The sequence below is a fragment of the Tripterygium wilfordii genome, chromosome 15 (assembly GCF_013401445.1).
Source record: "Tripterygium wilfordii isolate XIE 37 chromosome 15, ASM1340144v1, whole genome shotgun sequence".
NCBI lineage: Eukaryota > Viridiplantae > Streptophyta > Magnoliopsida > Celastrales > Celastraceae > Tripterygium > Tripterygium wilfordii.
In genome coordinates this window covers 5,566,618-5,594,508 of record NC_052246.1, presented here as the reverse complement: position 1 = coordinate 5,594,508, position 27,891 = coordinate 5,566,618, and the positions used below count along the sequence as shown (strand labels likewise).

The following is a 27,891-nucleotide window of genomic DNA, read 5'->3' as shown; positions in this document are numbered from 1 at the left end:
GGAACCACTATTCAAGACCACGCAGACCGACAGCCATTAGAGAAGAAGAGAGATGAACCGCATGCTAGTTACTGGGGGTGATGGGTATGACGGGTACGATGAGTTTCTTCGTCTTCACTTCTAGGTTGCTTTGGCATTAAAAAAAGTAGTAGTTTCACTTATAGGCAAATTTAGCAGGATATCAAAGAGATTTGAGACCAAGAATCAGCAGTCAGATAGGTGTTCATAAAATTGAAATGTGTATTGCTCATAGGATGAGTGAGCAAGAGAGGAGCAGCAGCGAAATGGTTAAAATGTGAAATTGGAATGCATAACAACTAGTGCTAATGCCATGTTAAATTCCCCAGAGCAGCCACCGGCTAGTGGAAGTTAGCAGCAAACCCACGAAAAACCCAGGACATACTATGATAACAATGGTTGGTGGATGTGAAGAGAGTCCCAAACCATCCAACAAGGGAGGAGGGAAAACAAATTTCTTCCAGATAGCACTCACTGAGTCTGTAATACTCAAAACTTTTCCTAAAACCGTTTGACAAGACAAATCATAGCATTTAGCAACCACCAAAGAGCATGCTACTCAACAACTAATCCAATAAAACATATTTAACTGAACACACAAAGCTGTCCAGGCAACAGCTACTAAAATCCCTGAAATGATGAAAACTCCCATCCAATTAATACAAAATAAATAGAAGCATTCGGAAACTCTTATTTGCATCACAGGATCACCATCTAAGTAATCGGAACTTTTCACAGAAAACAGTCACAAAGCCACCCATCCTAAGAATGAATAAGCCTTGCTCCACATCAGAAAATTATATCCTCATCCTTCTCCATACCAGCAGACAACAAATTGTGTGCTGAATTTAGTGAAATGCCCTTCTGCAAAGACACATTCTCTAGAAACTTGTCCTCGGCAAACTCCTTAGCAGCTGCAGTCTGCCTCTCAATTTCCCTCTTCTTATAGCCTTGGATCTTCTTTAACCGGAAGAAGTCCTCCCTTTCAAGCTCATCCAACTCGGCCTTGATATAACTTACTGTGTTCTCCAACCTCGGCTTCACAACATTCTCCAAAGCATTGACTCTACGATTTGTGGTCTTTATGGCTTCATCGAGTGTTAAAAAAGATGTCTGCAGTGAAGCAAGCTCAACTAGAACCTCAATTGCTTTTACATAAGCAGCACGACATTGCTGCACTTGTTGCCCACCTCTGGCTAATCCCGTCAGGGCATTTTTTGTCTCGCCCTCAGTAAAATACTCAAACTTAGGAAGCTTCACACCAGCAATATTCTCCTGTCGAGAGCGAACCTTCAGGGATGCATTATGAACATTCTCAAGAACAATATGCTTGATGTTCTCCCCAGCAACATACTTTGCTTCAGTTAGTGCAAATGATGATGCTTTCATGATCTCTCCCATGGATTCCTTTGTCGAAACAATCTCCTTGAGAATTTGACGGAACTGAACAGTAAGAGCATCACTCTTCTTTTTCAAAAGGGCATGACCTCTTGTAGCACCAACAAGGCGAGCTTTCACGACTCCCAGCATTGTAACAGTAGGAACTACATTCAAGCGCTGACTTTGGCCCGACATCTTTATCTATGAGTGAACCCAAAAGCGAAAAATATAAAAAGGATTAAGTCGAGGGCATTCACTTATCCACAAAAAGGAAAACTATGAAATATATTTGAAGAAAAATTTGAAGTTATGAATAGCTCTATTTTTTATACGAGATTGATGAAACAATGCCGATGGAGCCAAAGTCAAAATGTCCATGGATACGCAGAACCCCCAGTAAGGTCTTTGGAAAACATAAATTCTATGCACTATAATTTAAACACAAAAAGATAACATTTACGAATTCAGAAAGGAACACAATTAAAAGTGGCAATTACTATCCATTTTATGCCTAAAATCTAGATGCATATCACCTTGTATAACTGAGCAGGCTTAAAAAGATTATTAGTAAATATTAATAATTGCTCCAAGTGAGAGATAAAAGCAAAGAGATCCAACATCTACCCAAAATCTGAACCATAAGAGTAAAAGGAATCCTTTGAAGGATACCATTTCAACACAGTCGCATCCTAATAGTGAATTCTCATAGTTATAGCTGAAACCTGAAAGCATCAGCCTTCAATTTCTGAACTTTAATTGATTTTCTAGAAGAACAGAAAGAAAAATATTCAGCCACTGGAAATAAGAGAATTAAAAAGAAAATTGTATTTTTCGGTGGTTGACTAGCAAAAAGATTACCTGATCGTCACTACGCACAACAAATCAGCGTCAAACCGTTTACGACGTAGTAAGAAATTCAGGGGAAACGACGAAGAATGAGAAGAAACAAAAAAGATCAGATCCTAGACAGACAGAATTCGAGATCTTACATGAAATTGAGAGGAGAAAGTGGAGATCGCGATCAATTATGGAGGAGCTGGATCGCGTCGCTGGCGCTGGCGCTCGACAAAAAATCCGATGAGATGCTCTTCGAGTTCGGGTTCCTCTCCTTTTCCTCTCCTTTGCTTTTGTTTGTTTTTACTGTGGATTCGGGGTACCGGTGCACTAGTGACGAACTGACTATCATTTAGACGTCGATCATACGATATAGATCTAATGGTTATAATTTTAAGGCACTGTTTGGCACACAATTTACTATATGCTACTGCCTACCCATGTGCCAAACAGATATTTTGGTGCGCAACTTTGAAATGCTACAATGCTACCTAATGGCTAATACCATTTTCAGACCATTTCAGTTACCATTTTAAAATGCAAAAATGTTAGGGCCTAGTTTGGTAAGGCATTTTGAAAATAGCAGATATACTAGTAGAAATGTGGTAGCAGAAATGTTAGAGAATTTTAGTAGCAGAAATGTTGCTCGAATGTTGTGTGGTGTTTGGTTGATTTTTGCTGATAACATTTTTGGTGAGTAGCATATATTAAATGATAAATATTTTATAATATCAATAAATTTATTTATTTATTAATTAATTTATAATAACACATGAAGTGAGGGTATAAATGGAATAAAAAAATTAATGGGGATAATATTGACTTTTAACGGTGAAATGCTACTAAAATGCTTCATACAAGTAGCATAAAATGCTGAGTAAAAATGTCTTGGATTACATGCCAAAAAAACTCGTTTGGTAAGGTAGTAGCATTTATACTAACAAGTAGTATAAATGCTACAAAAAATACTCCTCCAAACAGGGCCTAGGAATCTCAAGCATTTCGGTAGTGGATCTAGTCACTTAATTTGTGTAAATGTAGGAGTCCATAAAATCTAATGATTAAATCAAAGAGTGATACATCTATTATTAGAATGACTGAAATCGCATTTACTAGGATCTCTAGCACTTAAACAGGTTCCAATTTAAACCATTTTAGGAGCATTTCACTTTTTTTTTACCTAACTTTGAGGATTGACGATTCTCCTTTTCAGGGTGATCTCGACCATCAATAATTATCTAATCCATTGAGCTCGATTGTCTTATGCAGGACTTCGATCGACGATCTCGGCCGTGCTTCGACCATTTCATCATAATTTTTGTAAAAAAAATTTAGAATGTTTTGTAACATAATTTTTAAACATTTTTTTGTAATGTAAAAAAATAATATTTAAAAATATGTAATATTGAGTAATTTTAAAATACTCATGTATGTAATTTGTCACAACATTTTAAACAATAAATATGCTACTATCATAAATTGAGTCAAATACTACCAATATTTCAGAAAACATATATTCTACCATTTTAACTAGCATATATGACTCAATTTATGATAGTAGCATATATATATATATATATATATTATTTTCAAAATGCTCCGCCAAACTGATCCTTAATAAAATTTCCAAATTATTGAATAAATTTCTTCTTATCCCAATTCTATTCAAGTTTTATCCATCTCTTTTGTTTGTACTCTCTCTTACAATGATGATTTCGTCGAGGAGAATTAGGGCTTGATTGTTCTATCTAATCGACCTATCTCAATTTTGTTCATGTTCATCTCTCTCTTCTGTTTCTACTCTCTCTAACAACGACGATTCCACCATTTCCTTTTTTTCTCTCTATTTTTGCTGGATTTACTTACTCAGGCTTCGCAGTCCAGAGATCTTAAGAATATGAGGTGAGATCATATATATTCATAATTCTCCCAACTGTTTCATTGTTTAGTCTTGTATTATTTTTTGGAAGTGCATTTGTAATAGCTCGCTTCTTCGTACTAGTATCACTTCATCCGCTTTGGACCAACTCATACTGACTCGTACGACTTCGACTTACTAGACTTAACACCAAAATATACTAGTTTGAACCTACGAAGAACATTTGTTTATAGTTTGAAAATTTGACCTATTATATTATGTAATTCACAACTTTCCCCAGGCGATATGGGGCAAGAGACTTGGCCTCATCGCCGCTCGATAACTCGCCAAGCACCACCAAGCTTCGCACTAGTAACACTTTGTCCGCTTTTAGTCCGCATGACTTTGTCTTTCTAAGTCTAGCACCAGCCAAACTAGTTTGAGCCATGAAAGGTACTTGTTACTAGTTTGAAAGTTTGACATATTATATTTTGTACTTTGCATCTTTCTCTAAACGATGTGTGACAAGAGATTTAACCCCAAAGCCACTCAGTATCTCACTCAGCACCACCAAGCTTGACGCTTCAAAGGCTTGTGGCCCCGCGCACTAGAGTCGGGTGCTACAGACTCCCCCTTAAGGGCTCACGTCCCTATGCGGCCCACTTGACCACAAACTCCTATGGGTGCCCACACATTAAATCTTGGGGCCTCAGCTTTGATAACATCTATAACAGCTCGCCCCTCCGCACTAGTAACATTTTATCTGCTTGGGCCAGCCCATACGGACCCACACAGTTTTGTCTTCCCAGACCCAACACCAGTTCATACTAGTTTAAGCTCATGAAAAGTGCTTGTACTAGTTTGGAAGTTTGATCTATTATATTATGTACTTCACATCTTCTCCTGAGCGATTTGGAACAAGAGACTTAGCCTCATCACCACTCAATAGCTCGCCCAACACCACCAAGTTTGACACTTCAGAGGCTTGTGACCCCATCCACTCATGTAGGGTGCTACAGACTCCCCCTTAAGGACTTAGGTCTCGTGTGCCCTAATTGTCCACAGACGCCCGTGGGTGTCGAAACCTTAAACCCGAGGGCCTCAGATCCGATAGCATATGTAACACCCCATCCCTCCGCACTAGTCGCACTTTGTCCGCTTTAGGTGAGCTCATTGTATCTCATAGGACTATGTCTTTCTAAGTCTAATGCCAGTCCATACTAGTTTAAGCACAGAAAAAACACTTGTTATTAGTTTGTGAATCTCAGTGAACTATTTCCTGGATGTGGAATTTGTTGTTGGTTAAACTTAAATGGAGTTTATTTGCAGAAAGTACTTCATTATCGTAATTATGGGATAGAGATTGAGTCCAAATCGAATCGGCCCTGTAGTCCTCAATCGTTGCTGCAGGTGACGATTAGATTAAATTTGATAAGGACTGAGGAATATGTGAAACTATGCTTTGCAATAACTCTGATATAAAGAATGATATATTTTTTATTTTACTTTTTTTTTTTAATCTTCTCTTATCTGGATTCAACTTTATTGGGTTAAATGGTCCTAATTCCTAATGCCCGATGCTTAATCCCTTTGCCCTGCTTTGTCTCTGAAGCAAATCAATGTCGAATTTTTTATACTGTTTGAACATACGTGATGGTTTGTAGACGCTGAATTGTTGCAATGATATATGATATTGTCTCTTCTATGATCATAATTGAGAAAGTGAAATAAGTGAAGTTGCAAACCTCCACTTTTAAACTCAATGTTTGGAATGAAATAGACAATTTCATAGTCGAGAGCATGCTTTGGATAGTTGAGTAGGATGAAGCAGTCGAGCCAAAGTGCAACAGTAAGGACATCTCCAAGCATAAGTTGAAAATTGAGGATGTAATTTAAATTTTACATCCATGAATAGTGTAAAAGTGCGGGTGGTATAATTCATTTATTTCAATGGTGGGTGGAAAATGGGGATGCAAAGTGATTTCTTTATATTTTTGAATTTTTTTTAATGTGAAACTCTCTCTTAACCACCAAACTTTATTTCCCTCCAAAATTTTTCATCTCCTCATTTGGAAGCTATATTTGACACTTCATAATGAGAAATTGTATAATACAATCACATATATCACTTGGGTTAGAGAAGAAAATTTTCTTCTAAAAATGCTATTTTAGAAGTTAGGAAGAATACATCTCCATATACCACTTCGGTTGGTTGGAGATGGTGTAATAGACATTGATGTCACCCTAACTTCCTGGAAAATCAAAATATCTGTTTCCGGTGTTTGTTGGGGTGAAATTAAGAAGTCAACAAAAAAAAGAAGTCTTAACTGAAAAAACCTAATGTAATTGGAGGAAAAGAGCAGCCGTTGTGTTCTCCCGCATCTCATTCTTCTCTCTCTCTGACTTCTCATTCTCTTGCTCTTCAGTCTTCAAAGCGGCTGTTCTTTTCTCCCGCATCCCATTCTTCTCTCTGGTCTCTGCTTCGGTCTATCGTTCGCTGTTTCTAGGTTTTGCTTCGCAGCCGAGAGATTACTCAGGTTTGTTCCTTCTCGTAAACGTGTCTCTCTTTCGCTGTCATCAGTGGATTTTTTTTGGAATCAATAATATTGAATATCTCGTGTATGTATGATTACCCTTGCTACGCGATTCTACCTTTCTCTACAATTTCATTGGATTTCAGGATATTTTGGGTTTTCCTGGGCTGGCTGCGCTTGAAATTAGGCTTTATTGATGGACTTTATGCATTGAATTTTCAGAACTAGTGTTTGGTTGCTCCGGTCAGGCTCTCTAGAATCACCTTTAGTTTAGTATTTTTTGTTTGACATGTGGGCATTGGATAGTGCTGCAATGAGATACTGGAGCATTAAGAAGTGGAAATTTCTCGTGGTAATTGTGCCTTTTGATTAGAAAAATTTAATAAAATGTTTCATTCATACACTGGTTTTAAGAGTAATTTGGAAATTTTCAAATGCTGGTTTTGTAGGAACCTCCATTTTGAGGTTTCTATCACTTGTTTTGTATTTTCAGTTATCATTAGTTTCTGTGATGTATTAGTGTAAAGTAAGATGTGACCTCTGAACATGCCGATGTGTTAAAAGCATTCTTTAGTGAATGGAAAGTCCTGAATCCCATTGATGGTATGCTCATTTTTTTGGGGTTGAGAAAGTGTTATTACTTGATTAGCTACTTTGGGTTATTTTGTGGTGTATTTGCTTTCGTCATCTTAGACATGATAGAAGTTCAATGTAATGCATTCTTCCCAATACGGTGTTTTGAAAGGCGATTGGGGCATACGCCCTGAGACCCGCCTCAAGGCGAGGCGCAATCGAGCTGCCTCCGGGCGTATGCCCCTAACGGAGGTCGGAGAGGCGTGCGCCTCAGTCGCATAAGGCGGACGCTTCAAGGAGCTAAGCCTGTAAGAGGTGGGAGATATTTCGGCCCAGTTTAGTTTTTGGCCCAATTTCTTTATTTTGGCCCAATTTTCTTCTTTTGGCCCAATCACAACAGCCCAGTAACATCCTCTTCTAGTCCTCTGCTGCGCGACTTCACCTTGCAATTGCAGATGCTTGAACCCTAAAATTCACATACGAATGTTCTTCGCTTGTTGCGCTGGGATTTGACTCGGTTCTGTGCTATTTATTTGTTCTATTCTTTGCCGTCTCTTGTTCTACTCTCTGCTGGAGCTATTCTGTGTTCTCTTTCATTGGTTCTAGAGGTGTTCCTGTGACTCGGTTGTTCTAGTCTGCTGGTCGACTCAGGTTCTTTATTCTATCTAATATTCTGGTACCATTGTGTTCTGTAATCTGTCTGCTTCTGCTGTTGTGCTCTTCGATTCAATCCTTTGAAGAGTCTCTGCTCTTGTGCTCTCTGTGTTGTGTTCTGTACTTCTGTATTATGTACTTGGCTACTTGCATGGTTGCATTATCTAATTAGTTCAATCAAATATTCAAATACACTCATATGTGTATAACTGTATATACATATTATATATTGATTATATTATTTGAATGTGTACATATACATTTTAGATTAATTCTTACCGAGGCGTAAGTCTCGCCTCATATAAGTCGAGCGCCTCGGTTTCCGAACCCGCCTTCTAAAACATTGCCAATACCTGAGCGCCTCGGTTTCCGAACCCGCCTTCTAAAACATTGCCAATACCTGTTTTTACGTGTGTTTCCCGCACCCTCATTTAAATAGAAACCAAATATTAAGAATCCCAGGTGATATTTAGAGTTTAGACATTGTGTGCATGTCGTCAATTTGGTTTATTTGGCTTTCCTAGGTTTTCTGGAGCCAAATGGTTGGTCCCTCAATTGTCCCTTAATTGTAAAGTTAAGTAGACCAGGAGATGTGCCGAGCTACCCGTTGTCAGATGCCACTATCCTCCGTGGAACTCATACACTCTGGTTGCAATACAGCCGAGGCTTCTTATTGTTGCTTTGGATTTTCTAGGTTGCACTTGTTGAACCTAAGTCTTCATATTCTGAACTGGCCTTTTCAGATTACAATGGAGAGCGAAGTTGCTGCTTGAGTAGCTTATTAGTCAAGCATGGATAAATGTAGCTTGTTGTGATTGCATTTGATGTCTGATGATAAATGTATTTAATTTTAGCTTGTTGTGATTGCATTTGATTTCTGATGATAAATGTATCTTGGGGGTAACTCAATCTCTAGCAAATTCTTGATCCTGGTGACCATTTTTACCCATGAAGATTTTGCTTTGATCCTGCATGCACCCAGAATCCCAGATTAGCTGATGTTAGTTATTCTTAGGGTAAGAAAGGTTTGAAACTTTTCAGCAAGAAGTGATTTGTGGGTTGTGTTGAATTTGAAGTTTTAATTCTCTTAGCATGGTGGAACAGCAGTTAGATTGCAGTTGGTATGGGCTTACACTTCCCTGCGGAGCTCCTATTTTTGGTTCTTTTAAGCTGGCCATTCACCTTCCAAGGGGCCGTGAAAATTGGTAGCCTCTTTGTCTTGAATCTGTGGTTTTTGTTGCACATTGAATGGTTGGATGTTCCTGCTTCTTCTGACTTGCTCATGCTCACCTAAATAATAGAAGAGTTTTGTTGAGTGCTGGATACCAATGTTCCTGCATGTGTCTTCTCTGTCAAATGTGTTCTTTCCTTAAATCCTGTTTTTCTTTGTGAAAGAAGTGCAGCTTCTGATCATTTATGGGTCTGAGTACCATCCTCTATTCTGGTGATTCTCATTTTCCTGAATATTGAAAAGGTGTTTATATGACTTTTTTGTTTTGAGAAATATGATCAAAAGGATGGTAAAATGAAGCAAAAAGGATTCTAGTGGTAAGGAAGTTAGGTGACGAGTTAGCTGGATCGTTTGTTCCTTGAAGTTCCTTAAATTTGAATTTGAGAAGTTAATTAATTATGTTAATAGGAATTTTTTTGTTTATTTTTATGATGTTCGACATTAATTTTAATTTAGGAATGATTAACCATCTTTTATTATCATTTTTGATACAATTATTTTGTATTCTATTGGATTCTCTTTGTTAAGTTTCATAATTGACTTGTTGCCTATTGTCCTAAAATAGTTTTTAGTATTCAGCCCCTATTAATTGGCATATGTATATGTCAAAATTATTATTATTATTATTGTTACCATGTATTGACACATTGATAAATATATGTACACATTATATCATCACAATAATAAGAATAATGTACCAAAATTTATGTTTTTCACCAAATAAACAATGGAAAATATTTGTCCAAACACTAGAAATTAGTTGTTTTTCCTTGAGATGTTGATTTTCCTCCAAACAAACAGAGCATGAATTCATAAATGTTATCTTTGGCATTTTCAATCATAGTGCATAGATTTTCTGTGTTCTAAAGACCTTATTAGGGTTTCTGCATATCCATGGTTGTTTTGACTTTGGCTCCTTTGGCATTGTTTCATCAATCTTGTATGAAAAATAGAGCTATTTATAACTTTATTCTCTTCAAATATATTCCAGTCCTCCTTTTTGTGCCCGACATTAATACTCTGTATATTTTTTTGCTTTTGGCTTCCAGGGTTTAATGACACTGCAGGAAATATAGGCTTTGATTATGTAAATACCTAATGGCCTCTACTCAGCAAGTACTTCGAGTAGAACTTAAAGATTCAGTCCAACTCCGTCATTAGCCATAACCGAAAACTTTGAAGGGGCCTTGCCGTTCGATCAATAAACGACGCGGAAGAGGAAAAGTTAATAATGGCTTCCATCTCAATTTCAAGGCTTAGACTTCGTTGTCCTTCTCCACTCAATTTCAATCTAAGACTCTTCTCTTCCACCTCCGCAGCCGCCACTACTGATCTCTCTCCCAAGGCCTCCACAAATCACCGGAAGACATCCAATCCATCTTCTTTGAATCAGCATGAGCTCGCTAAATTCGCTGCTATTGCCGATACGTGGTCAGTTCTCTTTAACTTGCTCGATATACTCAAAATTTTACTTATTAAGTGATTGATTGTTGTAGCTGTTGTTGCTTAGAGAATGGAAAGATTCCTCTTTTACAGATGTTCAGTCTTGTTTCAATGCCAACTCCAAGTGTTCACGTCTCTAAGAATGAATCTAATCGTTGATTTTTGGTTCTCACGAATCGGACTATGAGGGACAGAGAGAGAGAGTCTACATGTTCCTTAAGCACGATTTCCTAACACAAGGCAAAATTTCAATATGTTCATGGTTGACTAGTCTGTATTGAGGCATTTCATTGACTCTCTTAGTTCCAGTAGTTGAATTCTTCAAGGTGGACTGCTGGTATTCCTTATCAGATGATATATTGTGCATCATCTCCTCCTTCAAGTGGCCATTTCAAAGGCTATATGGCTTAGACAGCCATATAAAACAGATAATTTGTGTACCTGTATACCATTCAAAACCTTGATATTTGTATGAAGCGCTTACTCTTATATGACCTTTTTCTTTTATTTTCTGTTTCATGCTCTCATTAGGTGGGATTCTGAAGGGCCATTCAAACCTTTGCATGTAATGAATCCTACAAGACTTGCTTTCATCCGCTCTATGCTTTGTCAGCATTTCAGGTTGACTTTCTTTGCTTCTCCCTTATTTTCTTTGCTCCTTCTGTAAAAAAAATGACGGGTATATGGCATGCGTGAATATTTTCTGGGGGTCATAGTAAGGATCCTGCATATTGTTTTGATTCTATATAGTTTCCTTGTTTCAGGAAGGATCCTTATTGTGCCAAACCTTTTGAAGGGCTTAAAATTGTTGATGTTGGATGTGGAGGTGGAATACTTTCCGAGGTAAGTCATCTTTGCTCTACCATGCCTTGTTTTTTTCTTTGGCTTTACCTCAAAACTCAAAAGTTTCTTGACTTTCTTCAATAAGTCATATTAGCTCCTTCATTGTTGCATTACCGTTATAATATGCTTATTACTTGCAGCACAGTTAGTAAGATGCATGACACTATTTTTGTCCCTCATATATATCTCTGTCTAAGTGGGCTTAATCCCTTTGTTTCTTCAGCCATTGGCTCGAATGGGAGCTACTGTTACTGGAGTTGATGCAGTAGAAAAGAATATCAAGATCGCACGCTTGCATGCTGTATGTCTCCTCTTGTTTAGATCATTATAGATTTTACTAGTACTTTACTGTTTACTTAGTCTTTTTGAATCACACATATGAAGCACAACATGCTAGAATTTGTGCATCATTTTTTCATAAATAAAATATGGTCCTAACATGTTCCCTCTGGGATGATCTACTGCCCATTGGTGGATTTATAATCCTACGTTCCTACTAGATAACGTAAAGTGGTAAACAAGGATTTACCATCCCCAATTTCGTCTGTGGTATTTGGCAAGGGTTGCTTCGGGTCTCCTATCCCCAAAAAAAAAAAAAAATAACCGCATGCTATTGCTGCTATGTCATATCCTCTTTGTGGTTTAAGATTTCTACGTTATCTATCACTTTGATGAAGTTTGAACATCTTGCTAATTTAATTTATGAGCATAGGTGCAACATTTTCATGTTGCATATGTTCAAATTGATTTTTTCAACCTAGAGGTCACAAATTCAACTACTAGAAACAGCCTCTTCACATATAATATGAGGGTAAGATCTGTGTACATCATGCTTGCCCTTGACCCCATCGATTGTGGGATCCTTGTGCGTGGGAGTTGTTTACCTTTTTGACCTTAGTTTCTTTGAGTGTTGATACCACTGAAATGATTTCTCAATCACTCCCTCTGTTGCAAAATCATTCTCTATCAAGATTGACAGTTATTATTTTCTGTTGGAATGATTTCTAATGTATTAACACTGTTGCAAAATTGTTCTGTACTATGTCATGTTATCATCAATTTTTATTTTATTTTCCTTACTCCTTCCTAGATATCAGCTTCTTTCTACTCAGATTAAGATAACAAGTAGTAACTTTTGTTTAATTGAGTTTTATGAAAACATCTAGGTTTTTTAGCTTCCTAATTAGTTCACAGTTTAATAATCTACAAGCTCAAATTGGTCTCTTTATTTCATTTGCCATCATGCTCATTAAAGTTCTTCCACGGATTGTATTTAAATGAGTAGTCTGTCCCTAAGCTCTTGTCATGATAAATTACAAGTCGATTGTTGCCAGGATGCTGAAGTTTATTTCTTCCTAGTAGTTTGATATTTAAAAATTATTGTATAATTTGTATGCACAGGATTTTGATCCAGTTACTGCACCTATTGAATACTGTTGCACAACAGCTGGTATGTTCCTTGTTTTTGTTGTATCTCATAGTGTTACTCTTGCTTTTATCATGTATTCAAATTGGCATTGCTTCTTCTTGTAAGTGATATAGCTCGTTGCTTCTTTAAGCATGGTATTTAAAACCCTTTTTGTTTTTGCAAGTGTTACATAACTCAAAGTGGTGGTGACATGCCGTTGTGATTGGGAGCAAAACAGTCTATTTGTGACGATTAAACTTCTTTCAATGTCGATTTTTTTCCTCATGTCACTTCATTAAAATTTTGCTGAGATAAGGGAGCTAGCGAAATTGGCATTTACTTCTGTTTGCAGCATGATACAACTGATTGTTTGATTTTTTTTTGCACTCCTGTGTAAGAATGATATTCTATACATCCTATGATTTTAGCTTTAGCTAATTCAAGCTAATGTTTCATAAATGAAAGTCCTTGACTATGGTGATGTTTTAACTATTTGAAGGGTGATCATGCCAATTGTTTGTGATGATTATGGTTGTTGACTGTGATGATGATGTTAAATGAAGTAGTCTAAGATACGCTAAATTCCTAGTGGTGAGAATTCGTATGTAATGGTAATGGATCATTTATGAAATTCTGATTTTGGATGTGAACTTTGCTTTATTCTAATACGTTTTATAGAATCCTCATGCAACAAAGTGTATTTATCATATGCATATTATTTGATGGACAGAGAAACTGGTTGAGGAACGGAGGGAATTTGACGCTGTAATTTCTCTGGAGGTATGTGTCTGGTGTGCTCTGTTTCTGATCGTTGTGACTTACTTTCTGCGAGGCTTTCCTGAAGCCATATTCAATCAGTTTTGGATTTGGATCCTACTTGCTATTTGAATTGATAATTTTTACTTAGGTGGTTGAGCACGTAGCAGATCCTGCTGAATTTTGCAAGTCTCTTTCAGCATTAACTGTTCCTAATGGAGCTACTGTGATTTCGACAATCAACCGTACCATGAGGTCATATGCGTCTGCCATCATTGCAGCGGAGTACCTTCTTCACTGGGTATGCTTGTTGGCGCTCATTTTGTAATTTCACCTTCTGCTGTTGTCCTCTTGGGATAGAAGTAAATAATCATGTTGTCAATTTCCCTTGTGGCCGCTACTTCAATATTGGAACTGATTTGCCTTGAACAACATTAATCTTTCTTTTTGCATGATTCATCTTTGAGTTTTCTATCTCTCAGGCTTTGCTTGATTGAAAAATGAAGAGTATGGTAGAATTAATGGAGGGTGAGTTAAGTGAGGGAGAGTTATAGGAGGGGGACTACCTTTACTCACCCTCACTTGTATAGAAGATAGAGTTCCTTAGTTAAGAAAAACTTTTATGGATGATTTTAGAATAATAAACAAACTTTTCTTTCACTTCATAAACCCCAAATTGAGGGGTTACAAAATGTAGAGTTTGAGAGTTCAGTGAAGAGAACTTTCCCTCTCCTCCACCCCACTTAATACTCCTCCCTCCTTAACCTTTATCACTTAAATCTCTAAAATATTAACCTAAGCAAGTCCTCAATATGTGTTTTTGCTCGAGACTTAAATTTTCTTTTTCCTTCGTGGATTATTGCATTTGTTGACATGTCTAATTGACTATATGACGTGATACAGCTTCCTAAAGGCACACATCAGTGGTCGAAATTCCTTACTCCTGAAGAACTGGTCCTGATCCTTCAACGTGCTTCTGTGGATGTAAGCGAAATTTAAATATTCTCTCTAAAATTGGTGCCGCTATGATGGAACCCTGATTTTTTTTAGGCTTCTGTGATGGGACTTTATGCAGGTTAGAGATATGGCTGGATTTGTGTACAATCCTTTGAGCGGAAGGTGGTCATTATCTGATGATATTAGCGTGAATTTCATTGCCTTTGGAACGAAAAACTGCCAGTGAATACAGTTGTGAAAATTTTGCTGCTTTTAAAAGATATTTTCATAAAAATCTCTTTTTAAGGGTGTGTTGACCCATTCTTTCGGTCGAGGCAATGGGTATGAAGGGTCAAACAAAATCTATTCTGATAAGGAGCGATTGGAAAATTCTGTAAAACAAAATCCCCATTGTGGATATATTTGTTGTATTAATTTAATTTATTTGTTTATCTGTATATGTTCAGTATTTTCTCAAAGCAGTAACAAGAAACGGCCAGTCATTGACTCATCGGTTATTTTCAAAAAAAATTATATTTTTTTAAATAACAGTTCCAACTTCTAACTAGGGCTGTATTAAAATTGTTGATAAAAAAATTATATTTTTCTGAATAACAGTTCCAACTTTTAACTAGAGCTGTATCAAAATTGTTGATATAATTGATTGATCTATCGATTATTTTCAAAAAAATTATATTTTTTAAAAATAGTCAACTGAAAAATTGATCGATTATTGATAATATTCTATCTAGTAGGTTAAGTTAATATCAAAAAATCACTTTTAAAGGATGAAATTGAGAAAAAAATTAGTTTAAGAATAAAAATGAAACCATTTGTAAATTGAGGGACGAGAAGTTCTGAGTTTGTTTGATGTACACTCTACGTGTAATACACTATATACAAATTATGTCAGTGGAGTGGGATGTCATATAAAAAATTTTCGATGTCGGAATTTCTTGAGGATGAATGGTGTACTTTGTCATAATTGATGGATGAAATTAGAAATAAAAATAGTTTAAGAACGAAAATAAAACTTGAGGGCCGAAAATTATTTTTAACTTGTTTTTTCCCATCTCAACATAAAGTTCACTTGAGAACCGAGTATGTCAGATGATAAAACTGTGGTGCTGTGAGGTGAGTTGAAAAGCAAAAAGCTGTTTGGCGCATAACTTTTAAAACTGTGGTGCGGTGCTGTGCTGTGAGGTGCGTTTGACGTATCAAAATTACACTTATATTAGATGACTAATAATATTAATATAAAATTACTCAAGGTTTACCTTGTACATTAATCTAAAATACAATAATTGACCTAATTTGATTATATAGGACAAGTCAACAAATATTGTAAGTGTTTGGGAGTGTGGTGAGGTGTGGTGAGGTAGAAAGCTGTGGTGCTGTGAGGTGAGTTAGAACGCAAAAACCGTTTGGTATGTCACAAAAAACTGTGGTGCTGTGAGGTGTGTTGCAACTGAACACAGTTGCAACACACTGCCAAACTCATACATTAACTGTTAACCACGTTACCTGAACAGACTGATTGATGGAAATAACAAAATTCTGCTCGGATGCTTAAATTAGAATAAATTAAACTTTGGGTGATCAATTCAAAACAATTGAAAACTCGGTGGCCAAATTAAAACCTTCTATGGCCACCCTCTAATTTTCCCTGTCCCCCCTCCTCGCCTAAATCGGAGTCGACGGCCCATTTGCTCTTCATATCCTCTGCGTCCATCGGTTAGTCGACGGTATCCACTCTTTGCGTTCACATACTGTTAAAACGGACCCTTCGAAGTTGAATTTCAATTTGTTTATTAGGTTTCAAATTGATTTTGATGATATTTTGTCGCAGGAGATGTCGATAAGGGGAAGAAGAGTCTCCGGTAGGGTTGAAACGACGGCGGCAAACTACGCCTTTGGACCCCTCGAGGATGACATAATTATAAAACAGAGGCTTCTCACACGCACCACCACCACCAGAGGCGAACCGCCATTGAAGAAGATTCAAAAGAAGTTCACGTCCTTCGCAGTTGAGACGAACAAGGAAGAGGACAACTACTCCGACTGCGCAAAACTGGCCAAGGCGTTCTTGCAGGAGCTGTACACTTTCGAGATCCCGCTCCTCAAGAGTAGAGTCGTCATTGATGCTAATGTTAGAGAGAAGGAGAACTTCGACGAGCTCAAGGACGAGATTGATAAGCAGATTTTGCAGGCGCAGGTTGACATTCAAGACCTAAAGAAGCAGCTGGAGGAGAGTAAGATTGAGAGGCAGCACAAGGAGGAGTGCGAGGCTATCAGGAGATTGATTGCGATGCAGCCACCGAGGTCGGAGACACACAAGTCTATAACAGAGCTCGAGAAAGAGATTGCGGCATTAGAGGCTGAGAATACTGCTACCTCCAGGTTGCTCGAGCTTCGAAAGAAACAATTCGCTCTCTTGCTTCATGTGGTATGTTCATTATGATTTTATTACAGACTTGCTTGAGAGTGATCATCAGTAAGCATAGTCACTATGGTTTCACGCTTGTTTCATATGCTGTTCAATTTAGTCAATAGACTGTATTAGGAACTGATGAAAATGTTCTTCCCTTTTGTGATAGCCGGTAATATTTCATTAGGTACCATATTCCAATTTCAGTATGTGAGGTCCGTGAGGATGAAATCTGAACATTGAAGAATCTTTTTTTTATGCAAAGAGACAATGGTTAAAGTAATACATAATAAATGAAGGTTCTCATCAATTAACACAATTCTTAAGTGATGTTGCAGTGATTTTATTTCTTCATGAAGGTTTGCATTGAGATTCTGCATAGATGTTGGGGGGGTCACACTAATCTAATTGTCTAGCATGTTGGTTATGCTTTAAATGATTGCAGCTCTAAGGGAATAGGAGGAGGTCAGAGAGGAGGAAAGTTAGCCATCTAATCAATCAAAAGAAACTAGCCATTATAATCTTTGCAATGCTAAAATTGTGAATAGCTGTCAGTATGGCTCTCATTTTTTGTGACACTTAAAGGACTTGAGATGAAGATAGAGGTTTATAGGCAATCCATTGTAATTCCTGATCAAGATTAAGCTACAGGCTTACCCTTGGAAAATTGTTACAATTGATGGTCTGATTGCTAGCAAATGGGGAAAAGAAAATATTGATACAACTTTGACACGTTAATACTTGAGGTTAAGTTTTTGAAGCTGGCGACAAAGTAATACTCTTAGGATTTCATTATGAGTATTTTATGATTCTTAAGTTAATGTGGGTTTGTAATTTTGGTGATAGACCTTGTCAATATTATGGTTAGCACTTAGAACTTCAGATTTGGAAGGTCAAGATACCACCATAGGTTTTTATTTTTTGGAGAAAGCTCTTTGGAGCAAAATCCTCACTAGAGAATATTTGCAAAAGAGAGGACTAAGTCTCACCAACAGATGCATTAAAGAAGAAGAATCTATCAATATACCTTCTTTCTCTGCACCTGCACAAGATAAACACAGACTACAATCTGTATCATCGTTGACGTGATGGGGTGATCTGTGGTAGTACAGCTTCGAAGTTAATTACTTGGTGACTACCATGCAAAGACAATGCAAAAAGGGAGATCCTGCAAAACATTCCGATGATCACTTGTTGGAGGCCAGAGAGGAATAGAAGGATTTTATTTTGAGTGGAGACTGACTTAGACATTTTTAGCCAATAACCCGTCAGCCGAGGTGGTTAAGGCATATACTCGATTTGGTGGTACCCAAGTTCAAATCCCTTATTCCGCTTACTTACCCAAAAAAATGTTTTCATTCACCATTGGCTGTCAACTACAAAACTCTAGCTTTCTAGGCATTGTAATGCCTTCCCAGGAACAATTAGCCTTGCTGTAAATTAGTTGCTGCACTTTGTTTCTAGGCGTTTGTTTCCTTTTGTTCTTGGTATCTGGTTCATGTGGGTTCACAGTTCACCTACTTGGTGGCCTTTAACAAAGTGTCTTTTGCATTTTAAAAAGAAAATGAAAAAGGGGGCGCGTCTCCATCAACACAACACACTACTAAACAAGCATCTAAAATCCTTCTACTTGCATTGTCCTTGTGGTATTGTTTTAATTATGGTCATGTCTTGGTCTTGATGTGATTTTGTAGGTAACTAGTTTTTTCTAGTGTTGATATTACAGTATTACACTTATTTCTAGGTAATATTGTACTCAGATTAGTGTTAATTAAGTATGAATTGAAAGGGCTACTTGTACTAGGATCTTTCCGATATCTACTTCAGAACAGTTTTGATTTCCACGATTTGTAATCTATCTCTCTCTCTAGTGATATTAAGTACTCCTTCCATTAACAACTTAAAAGACTACATAGTTTCATTGGCCTATGTTAGGGTGGTTACATCCACCAACATCTGAGGTCTTCATATTCTGCTTTTCATTTCTTCAAATAAGCTGTTAAGTTGTTCATAGGCTGATAAAAACCTTATCCACATTGATTGTGGCTCAACTTTTGTAAGCACTAAGCACACATCTGTAGCTCGTAATCATCTTAAGTACCGGTGCCAAGGTGGGTTGCGAATGAGTTGGCTTAGTTTAAAAGCTTCCAGCTAGGAGATGGTTTGAGTCAGCAGCAAGAATAAACCTGTGATTTTACTGATGCTTGTGGTTTGGCTACTTCGAAAGACCAAGGTTCACCTGTGCAAAACATTGGGGGTTCCCTTCTTTCAAAGTAAATGAATAATTTAGTTTCTAATGATCGTTGATCGTTGTCAAAGTGATTGTGCCCTTTGCAATTAGTTTGGTGATAACAGTATCATCAGTTAAAACATTTTGCACATAATAGATCTGCTTTGCAAGTACTTGTAATTAAGGTATTACCTTCTTGGTATCCATCCATCATATCAGTATAGTTCAGTGTTCATAAGAAAAAGTGCAGAGACTTTGTTTTTTCCAAATTTTTTTCTCTTTCTTTTGTTTTGATTGTGCTAATTAAGTCTGTAGGAAATCCTGACAAAAATTATTTTAGAATTACTGTGATCTATTGCTGTATTGCATTGAAAATTCAAGCCAAAATCATGGAAGTCCAGAAACAGGGCAGTGGTACTTTTCGTGGTATATATTACCCTTGAACAGCCCAGTTTCAAAGTAATTCACACTAGTTCTATCTCACAAGGCCCCCGTTTTTAAGTTCACAAATGGCTTACAAGCCATATGCCGGCCCTTAATAGGAACCCAAAAGCTCCTCTTTTCTTCATCATTTTTTTACGTAGTTTTCTGCTGGTATTTTCTTTGTTATTTTACAGATAAACCATTAATAGGCCTCCAGAAGCAATTCTCTACAGATAGGGCTTACATCAAAGAACTTCCCATCATGCATCTGACTGTAGTACTATATTTGAACACATCTGAGTTAGTGATTCGAAATCATAGCATTTTTGGGGCACTTTTACACTTTGGTTATTACTAGGGCTACGCGAAGCGAAAAGGGTTTTCCATGAGATGGGAAATGAAAACTATTGGCCCACACGATTTGTGAATAAGTGATTGTCTAATAATGAGCAAGGAATAGCCGTCTTCTGGTCAATGACAGGTGTCCAACGTTGTTATCTATATAAGTATTTGATTATTATAATTTTCCTAGTATTCTTGATGTCGATGGTTCCGTTAATTCTCTTACAGTTACCGACGTCCTCAAATTACAGCTCACTATTGTAAAATGATAGTCATGGTTGTTATTTTCCTGTTTGATTTGGCAAGGCACTGAAATTTGTATTTGCAGATTGCCAGATTCTACAGTTAGACTGCCTTATAAGATGACTTACTACTTTTCAGATCAGTGCTCTCAAATTTTTCTTATCCTACTTTATGCAACTTGGCTGCAGGTGGATGAGTTGCAAAATACTATAGAGGAAGATCAAAAGAATTTGATTGAGGAAATGAGAGTGGCAGCTGAAGATCTGAAGAGTGGGATGGAGGATGCTAGTGGTGGCTCAGAGGCGATGGTTGTTGAGTAGTGGTATGTATGTTGCATGCCAGTCTTGTAGTTACAATACGTGGTATTTTCAAGCTATCTATTCCTTTTCTACTTATTCTGTAAGGGCTTTCTTTCAGACTTTCAATGTCAGTAGAAATTTCACTATTGCTGTAAATGCAATGCTCGTAGGTCTGAAGGATTGTTTTGCAAATGTGATGCTAATTGTCGAAGTAAGAAAGGATGAGGTTATTAAGTAAAGAAACTGCTAATCATAGAAATTGTGAGAATTTTAAAGTGTCGCATTTAGATTACTAGCAGGTCCAGCACATTATCATTGCTTACTGCTGTGATATAAACTTTGTAATTTGTTCTTTGTATTACATTATCACTTGACTAGGTGTTTATAGAAATTTTGACAAAAACATTAATGGGAAGTTGTAAGAAGCTATATTTTTTCATTAGATGAACTGTCTTGAAGCTATTATAGAGGTTGTGGTCTTGTTTGTTTCAATTGAAATTTTGATAGAGGGTTTGCCTGACTTCTCCTCTGAGGCTCTCACTTTTCCGAACAAGTTCGAGGAGCTATGATTCAAACATGTTCTTTCGACTTTATTTGGGAAGCTCAACGTCTTGATATAGCAGGAAAATGATGAAAATCTGCTCAAATTTGAGAAAAATCATACTTGATCTCAGAGATAAGTCCAAGCTTGTAAATGTGGAGTCAAATCCTGGTGGTCTTGTAGAGATTTTTCTTTTTTGTGATCTCTTCTGCACAATTGTACTGCCGAAAGTATAGCAGCTGAGAATCGGGATTATGTGCACTTTTTCTTCACAACAAATGGTAAAACATCACTTGCAATGAGTCTTGATAAACAATGTGTTTAGATATATATAAGGTAATGCTTACAGGATCATCCTTCTCCTATTTCCGGCCTTCTCCCCTTTCCGGTTCTCGTTCCCTTTGGTGGCTAAACACAACCTTATTTAGTACAATTGTCAGATTACATACATAACACTGCTTTTTTAACTTGTTTTGTTCTTGGCGAGGTGGCTTTTGACAAGTTCAGCAATGTCTGCGAGTGGCTCGATACTGACAAACGAAGCATTAGCAGCTGCCTCTTCCTTGACAGTATACTCGATTGTGCTTCTGATGATGGAAGAGTCTTTTCCTTTCTCTATGACCTCAAACCGGACCCTGTACAGAGTGAATCCCAACTCCAGAAACCCACCTTCAACCACTTCTGTTTCTTTCACGCGATTCTCGTTGTCGACCTTGGTGAACTTCTCTTTGTAACCAACCGGCCCTTGAATGCCTAACCCAGCAAACAAGTTCACATCTAGAGCTTAAGATTTTGCTGAAAATGCTCGAATCAGGAACTAATTGGAGTAAATAGTGAGTACCTGGAGCAAAAGTAAGCCTGATAATTGTTCCAACACCGCCATCGCCTTCAAGAACTTCAGCTTTCTCAATGGCATCAAGCTGTTCTTCAACAAGTTTTGCCAGCTTAAGCGTGCTATAAACCTCCCACGCTTCACTTGCCGGCACGTTCAACTCCAGTTCGTGTGAGAGTTGGCCATCCATTTTGATCCTCTCTGGCTTCTGCTGATGCTGCCTCTGTAGTTATGCACAAAATTCTAGGATAGGACAAAGTTAGGTCATGGCATCTTTGCAAGTTTGGCCTGCAGAGATTCTATCTTATATATCTAGCTGAGGCATACAAACAAACGTGTGGTGTATATATAAACTAGTTGCATGCTCGCGCTTCGCGCGACACATAATTAATTTAAAAAATAAATATTTTTGATAATTTTTCGATATTTTATTACCATAATGAATAACAAAGCTTGAATTATAGAAAATGAAAATAATTATGAGATGAACAAATAACTACAATACATTTTTCTCAATATGTTAATAAATAATTTTCTAAGAATGAGCGAAAAATTTGATGCATAAAGAAAAAATATGCTCAGAGTTTAACAATTATTTTTTGCGTTGGTTTTTTTAACAAAGTTGTAAAATAACTAAAAACATCTCATAAATTATAAATTCTATAGAAAATATAGCGCATCTTCTTTATCTCCTAATTTTTACATCTCATTTATTATTGTTTTTTATGTCAGCAAGCCACAATTTTTCATACTATGTCAATAAGCATATATAATATATAATTTGTTGTACTATGTATCTCACATTTGATTAAATTCTTCATTTGTATGATCATCCACTAAGGGATTATCTTATACGGGATCATTGGGATCATCCTCTATGAAATCTTCTAAGAATGCATCCTAAACTGGATCTTTTCCATCATCATTGGTTGTTGTTTGACAACTAATTCCATGATTTGTAGGGACATTGTTAGGAATTTTGTTGAAATTGTTCATTTTTCCCATGAAGTTTTTGTAGTATGTCTTAGAACTTTATTGTGATATTATATGTTTTTATGTGTTATTTTAAATTTATATTGTGAATATGTTTCATTTAAGCTTTTATCTTTTTGTTTTTATATGCAATTAATATGTGATAATTGATATGACTATTTGTTGTATTATTAAATATCATTTTAAAATTATTTGTATATTATTAATTGTATGTGCTTCTGAGTCTTAAAGTTATTTAATATATTTAATTTTTTCTTTTGTTTTTTGTGTAGGTTTTTTTAGAGGCATCCACGTGGCACTAAGGAGAAGCCTTTTGGATCCTCCATTATATATATATATATATAGATTGATTGATGATTTATAAGATTTCAATGACCCAAGTTTTTCTTTTTGTCATTTCTCGTCACTGCCGCCTGACTTGGCACTGACTGCTAGAAGAGATGAGGGTTCTTGGACTTTTAATTCTAGTACTGTTGAATCATTGGGTCCATTTGATATAGTGGAAAGTGTGATTTTCAATGCTAGCGGAAATATTGTAAAAAAAAAAACTGAGCTTAAAACTATTAAATATGTTGTGAGTTGTTTGGTGAATTAAAAATATACGTTAACGGAAAAGTTATTGAGTGAAAGTATTATAATGAATTTAATAATAAATTTAATCATTTTTTAATCATTTTGTTATTAAGTTTAATCTAATAAATATTTTAAAATTAAAAATATTATTTTTTTATGTAATATGAGATTAAAAATTGTTAAGTAAAAAAGTAATATAAATATATTTTTAATTAAAATTGATAAGGAAATGTTAATAAAATAATAATATAAATTCTTTTAAGTAAAATTAATAAAGAAATTGATATATGCAATAAATGTATAAAGAAATTAATAAAGAAATTTTTTAATGCATTATATTAGTAAAGAAAGTATTATAAAGGGGCCCCATGATTTTAAAAAATATTATTTATGTATAAATAATGGGACCCATCAGACAACCTTTAAGAAAAGACAAAAAAAACTTTAATAATTACGTGGGTTCCATAATATAAAAAAATGAAAAATATTATTTAAGAATCATTGTCGTTTGTACAGCTATTCCGCTAACTAACGTGGTCGCTTTACCAAACATGCACATTGTCATTTGTCAATAAAAGGAGTTTTCAGAGGTCTTTCAAAATTTCTTTTGCCGGACCATTCCATTGCATGAACCCATAATGAGTTTCCTGCTCGAGCAGGAAAATACCAAACATAGAAACTCAAAAACTATCATTTACTGACAACCTTAAAATCATGTGGAAGAACTATTTACAATTCAAGCTGAAGCGTTTGATATTTTTTTGATGTAATTATTCTATCAATGCAGGCTTACCATGCCAATTACATACTAGATCTTGATCTCCAGCATAGACAAGGAGTCTGATACTGTCATTGAGAAGATGGAGTTTTCTATGCTTCATCGTATCTCACTCCCAGAGGAGCATTCTTTACTACACCTAGAGCCTTCTTTACTGATATCATATTAAGAAACTTCTCCAACTTTAAAAAGTCATTGCATAGAGCACGCACACACTTCTTTATTATATCATAGTTATGTATCTCACATAGACATCAAAGTTAAGTTTTACAATTATTTTTTTGGAATTACTGTATCTATTGCTGTATTGCATTGAAAATTCAAGCCAAAATCATGAAGGTCTAGAAACAGGGCTTTGGGTAGTTTTCATGGTTTTCAAAAGCTCCTCTTTTCTTCGTCATTTTTTACATGGTTCTCTGCTGGTATTTTCTTTGTTATTTTACTGATAAACCATTACTAGGCCTCCAGAAGCAATTTTTCTACAGATAGGGCTGCCTACGTCAAAGAACTTCCCATCGTGCATCTGCATGTAATAATTTGAACACGTCTGAGTTAATAATTCGAAATCATTAGCATTTTTGAGGCACTTTTGTTGCTCTTTTGAAGCTGTTGAATTTTCATTGGTTTACGACTGTATTGGGTGAACACTCTACTCATTTTTTCTTTCGTCGTCATGGTCAATGACTGGTGTCCAGCATAGGATTGTTATCTTTAAAAAGTATTTGATGATTATAATTTTCTTAGTATTCTTGATATGGATGGTTCCGGCAATTTTCTAACAGTTACTGATGTCCTCAAAATTACATCTCACTATTTTAAACGATAGTTGTTATTTTCCTGTTTGATTTGGCAAGGCACTGAAATTTGAATTTGCAGATTCTACTGTTAGACTGCCTTGTAAGATTACTTACTACTTTTCAGATCAGTGCTCTCAAACTTTTCTCATCTTAGTTTTATGCAACTTGGCTGCAGGTGGATGAGTTGCAAAAATACTATAGAGGAAGATCAGAAGAATTTGATTGAGGAAATGGGAGTGGCAGCTGAAGAGCTGAAGGGTGGGATGGAGGATGCTAGTGGTGGCTCAGAGGTGATGGTTGTTGATTAGTGGTATGTAATATGTATGTTGCATGCCACTCTTGTAGTTGCAATATACATAATCATTGCTTACTGCTTTGATATAAACTTTGTAGTTTGTTCTTTGTATTACATTATCACTTTACTTGGTGTTTAGACAACAAATTTTGACAAAAACATTAATGAGAAGTTGTAAGAAGCTGTATTTTATCATGGCAATTAGATGAACTGTCTTGAAGCCATTATAAAGGTTGTGGTCTTGCTTGTTTCAATTGAAATTTTGATAGAGGGTTTGCCTGACTTCGCCTCTGAGGCTCTGACTTTTCCGAACAAGTTCGAGTTGGATTAGCTATGATTTAAACATCTTCTTTCGACTTTATTTGGGAAGCACAACGTCTTGAATCTTGATCAAGCAGGAAAATGATGAAAATCTGCTCAAATTTGAGAAAAATCATACTTGATCTCGGAGATGAGTCCATCCAAGCTTGTAAATGTGGAGTCAAATCCTGGTATTCTTGTAGAGATTTTTCTTTGTTATGATTGTGATGAGAATTTTCTCTTTTTATTTATTTTTGGTTGAATCTCTCTTCTGAACAATTGTACTGCCTAGCAGCTGAGAATCGGGATTATGTGCACTCTTTCTTCGCAACAAATGGTAAAACATCACTTGCAATAAGTCTTGATGAACTGTGTGTTTAGATATAAGGTAATGCTTACAGAATCACCCTTCTCCCCTTTCCCGTTCCCGCTCCCGTTCCCGTTCCCTTAGGCAGCTAAACACAACCTTATTAGTACAATTTTCATATTACAAATATAACACAGTTTTTTTCAACTTGTTTTGTTCTTGGCGAGGTGGTTTTTGACAAGTTCAGCAATGTCTGCGAGTGGCTCGATACTGACAAACGAAGCATTAGCAGCAGCCTCTTCCTTGACAGTATACTCAATTGTGTTTCTGATGATGGAAGAGTCTTCCCCTTTCTCTATGACCTCAAACCGGACCCTATACAGAGTGAATCCCAAATCCAGATAACCACCTTCAACCACCTCTGCCTCTTTCACACGATTCTCGTTGTCGAGCTTGGTGAACTTCTCTTTGTAACCAACCGGCCCTGGAATGCCTAATCCAGCAAACAAGTTTACATCCAGAGCTTAAGATTTTGCTGAAAATGCTAGAATCAGAAACTAGTTGGAGTAAAGAGTGAGAACCTGGAGCAAAAGTAAGCCCGATAATTGTTCCAACACCGCCATCGCCTTCAAGAACTTCAGCTTTCTCAATGAAATCAAACTGTTCTTCGACAAGTTTTGCCAGCTTAAGCGTGCTGTAAAACTCCCACGCTTCGCTTGCCGGCACGTTCAACTCCAGTTCGTGTGAGAGTTGGCCGTCCATTTTGATCCCTATCTGGGTTCTGCTGATACTGCCTCTGTAGTTATGCACAAAATGCTAGGAAAGGACAAAGTTCGTAGTTTATGAAATCTTTGGAAGTCTGGCCTGCAGAGATTCCATGTGGTGTATATATAAAATTATAGAGAAAAAGTATTCTCATCCCCTAATTTGGTTATCCCACCTGCTAATGATTGATTTTAATTTTTTTTTTATTATTTTATATATGATTTAATATTTAAATATTTTGAATTACATTCGATTTGACATTTAATTCTTATTCAAGAAATTAGTTTTCCCACTCCTTTTTTGGTTTTCCCACCCCCATCAATTAATTAAAGCAAACTTATTACATTACATCAATGTAGATTAGCGGATATATCTAATGTATGCTGCAAGTTGTTCTCTGTATGGAGTGACTCATTCATTTGCATGATCATACATGTATTTAAACCATTTAATCATAATAAGAGGTATCGGGTAACCATCTGTCAATGTCAATTGAACGAAGTGATTACCATCCTATTATGATAGTAATACGTTCATGTTGAGGTGGAGATATAAAACGCAGAGGCAAAAATGTCGAGCACTGTTCATAACTAAGAACGTGTAAAACCAAATTATACTTAGAAGCAATCAAGTGACCCACATACGACATTGACCCATATGCTGCAACTAATGTCATGGGGAAATGCAATCAAACGTAGATAGAAGACAGAGGCAACCTTAAAAAGTAGCTCAATCGAACACGGAAATGCAATCAAACGGACCACAAGGGAAGTTGAGTGAAGAAGTGGACTTTTAAAAGGTAGCAGCCAAATGTCATCATGATATACTATAGTATATCTCGTGATACTTTAGTCTAATTGCCATCATTACCGTTGATGGGATTCTCTGATGAATCAGATATAGAGATAGAAGACAAAGGCAAATAATAGAGAGAGACAAATCAAATCAAACTGACAAGCACGTGAAACATGTAAATTATCTTTTACTTGCTTACATATATAAAATAATAAAAAAAAATTAAAATCAATTATTAGGGGATGGGATAACCAAATTTGGGAATACCACTTCCCAAAATTATAAGATTTCAATAACCTTCTTTTTTTTTTTTGGTCATTTCTTGTCCCTGCCACTTGATTTTAAAAAGAGATAAGCTAGGGTGTGTTTGATGCGGTTCAAGCTGCACCAACTAGTGAATCCGCTGACTAAATGCAAGCGGATGGGAGGCTCTTTTCACAGTGAGAGCGTTTTTGTTTTTTTGTTTTTTTTTTAAATGTGGG

The 27,891-nt window shown here is 36.4% G+C and overlaps 5 protein-coding genes across 12 annotated transcripts; 2 read left to right on the top strand and 3 right to left on the bottom strand.

Moving 5' to 3' along the window:
• Positions 1–520: 520 nt before the first annotated feature.
• Positions 521–2,573, bottom strand: LOC120016759 (V-type proton ATPase subunit D-like). 3 transcript variants are annotated; one of them, XM_038869670.1, is made up of 2 exons: positions 2,385–2,573; positions 521–1,602 (listed from the first exon to the last, which is right to left on the bottom strand). In XM_038869670.1, the coding sequence occupies exon 2, from the start codon at positions 1,591–1,593 to the stop codon at positions 808–810; it is 786 nt and encodes a 261-aa protein (XP_038725598.1). In that variant the 5' UTR covers positions 1,594–1,602; positions 2,385–2,573; the 3' UTR covers positions 521–807. The 3 variants fall into 3 exon arrangements, with proteins under 3 accessions (XP_038725598.1, XP_038725599.1, XP_038725597.1); XM_038869671.1 differs by having other exon boundaries at positions 521–1,599; positions 2,388–2,573; XM_038869669.1 differs by having other exon boundaries at positions 521–1,605; positions 2,388–2,570.
• Positions 2,574–6,475: 3,902 nt separating this feature from the next.
• On the top strand, positions 6,476–14,926 carry LOC120016006 (ubiquinone biosynthesis O-methyltransferase, mitochondrial). 5 transcript variants are annotated; one of them, XM_038868548.1, is made up of 11 exons: positions 6,476–6,627; positions 6,771–6,976; positions 10,132–10,513; positions 11,057–11,146; positions 11,290–11,368; positions 11,592–11,669; positions 12,770–12,818; positions 13,507–13,556; positions 13,684–13,833; positions 14,436–14,516; positions 14,608–14,926. In XM_038868548.1, exons 3-11 carry the CDS (start codon positions 10,314–10,316, stop codon positions 14,713–14,715), a joined length of 885 nt encoding a protein of 294 aa, XP_038724476.1. In that variant the 5' UTR covers positions 6,476–6,627; positions 6,771–6,976; positions 10,132–10,313; the 3' UTR covers positions 14,716–14,926. The 5 variants fall into 5 exon arrangements, with proteins under 5 accessions (XP_038724476.1, XP_038724473.1, XP_038724477.1 ...); XM_038868549.1 differs by lacking the exon at positions 6,771–6,976 and having other exon boundaries at positions 6,480–6,627; positions 10,132–10,306; positions 10,402–10,513; XM_038868547.1 differs by lacking the exons at positions 6,476–6,627; positions 6,771–6,976 and adding exons at positions 8,831–8,867; positions 8,959–9,056.
• Positions 14,927–16,069: 1,143 nt separating this feature from the next.
• Positions 16,070–20,725, top strand: LOC120017185 (THO complex subunit 7A-like). Of its 2 annotated transcripts, none has more exons than XM_038870316.1 (3): positions 16,070–16,202; positions 16,318–16,914; positions 20,323–20,725. In XM_038870316.1, the coding sequence occupies exons 2-3, from the start codon at positions 16,321–16,323 to the stop codon at positions 20,452–20,454; spliced, it is 726 nt and encodes a 241-aa protein (XP_038726244.1). In that variant the 5' UTR covers positions 16,070–16,202; positions 16,318–16,320; the 3' UTR covers positions 20,455–20,725. The 2 variants fall into 2 exon arrangements, with proteins under 2 accessions (XP_038726244.1, XP_038726243.1); XM_038870315.1 differs by having other exon boundaries at positions 16,090–16,213.
• A 399-nt stretch (positions 20,726–21,124) lies between these two features.
• On the bottom strand, positions 21,125–22,139 carry LOC120017186 (norbelladine synthase-like). The gene is made up of 2 exons (XM_038870317.1): positions 21,816–22,139; positions 21,125–21,727 (listed from the first exon to the last, which is right to left on the bottom strand). The coding sequence occupies exons 1-2, from the start codon at positions 21,994–21,996 to the stop codon at positions 21,438–21,440; spliced, it is 471 nt and encodes a 156-aa protein (XP_038726245.1). The 5' UTR covers positions 21,997–22,139; the 3' UTR covers positions 21,125–21,437.
• A 3,754-nt stretch (positions 22,140–25,893) lies between these two features.
• Positions 25,894–26,771, bottom strand: LOC120017184 (norbelladine synthase-like). Its single transcript, XM_038870314.1, has 2 exons — positions 26,431–26,771; positions 25,894–26,342 (listed from the first exon to the last, which is right to left on the bottom strand). The coding sequence occupies exons 1-2, from the start codon at positions 26,609–26,611 to the stop codon at positions 26,053–26,055; spliced, it is 471 nt and encodes a 156-aa protein (XP_038726242.1). The 5' UTR covers positions 26,612–26,771; the 3' UTR covers positions 25,894–26,052.
• Between the last annotated feature and the right edge of the window lie 1,120 nt (positions 26,772–27,891).

Bases quoted from the DNA above. Each gene is read 5' to 3' on its own strand.
- LOC120016759 (XM_038869670.1), bottom strand. From the start codon at position 1,593: ATGTCGGGCCAAAGTCAGCGCTTGAATGTAGTTCCTACTGTTACAATG.
- LOC120016006 (XM_038868545.1), top strand. From the start codon at position 10,314: ATGGCTTCCATCTCAATTTCAAGGCTTAGACTTCGTTGTCCTTCTCCA. The intron at 11,147-11,289 runs GTTGACTTTCTT...TCCTTGTTTCAG, and splicing joins ATGCTTTGTCAGCATTTCAG to GAAGGATCCTTATTGTGCCA. The intron at 11,369-11,591 runs GTAAGTCATCTT...TTGTTTCTTCAG, and splicing joins GAGGTGGAATACTTTCCGAG to CCATTGGCTCGAATGGGAGC.
- LOC120017185 (XM_038870316.1), top strand. From the start codon at position 16,321: ATGTCGATAAGGGGAAGAAGAGTCTCCGGTAGGGTTGAAACGACGGCG. The intron at 16,915-20,322 runs GTATGTTCATTA...ACTTGGCTGCAG, and splicing joins TCGCTCTCTTGCTTCATGTG to GTGGATGAGTTGCAAAATAC.
- LOC120017186 (XM_038870317.1), bottom strand. From the start codon at position 21,996: ATGGATGGCCAACTCTCACACGAACTGGAGTTGAACGTGCCGGCAAGT. The intron at 21,728-21,815 runs GTACTCACTATT...TTGCTGGGTTAG, and splicing joins CAGGCTTACTTTTGCTCCAG to GCATTCAAGGGCCGGTTGGT.
- LOC120017184 (XM_038870314.1), bottom strand. From the start codon at position 26,611: ATGGACGGCCAACTCTCACACGAACTGGAGTTGAACGTGCCGGCAAGC. The intron at 26,343-26,430 runs GTTCTCACTCTT...TTGCTGGATTAG, and splicing joins CGGGCTTACTTTTGCTCCAG to GCATTCCAGGGCCGGTTGGT.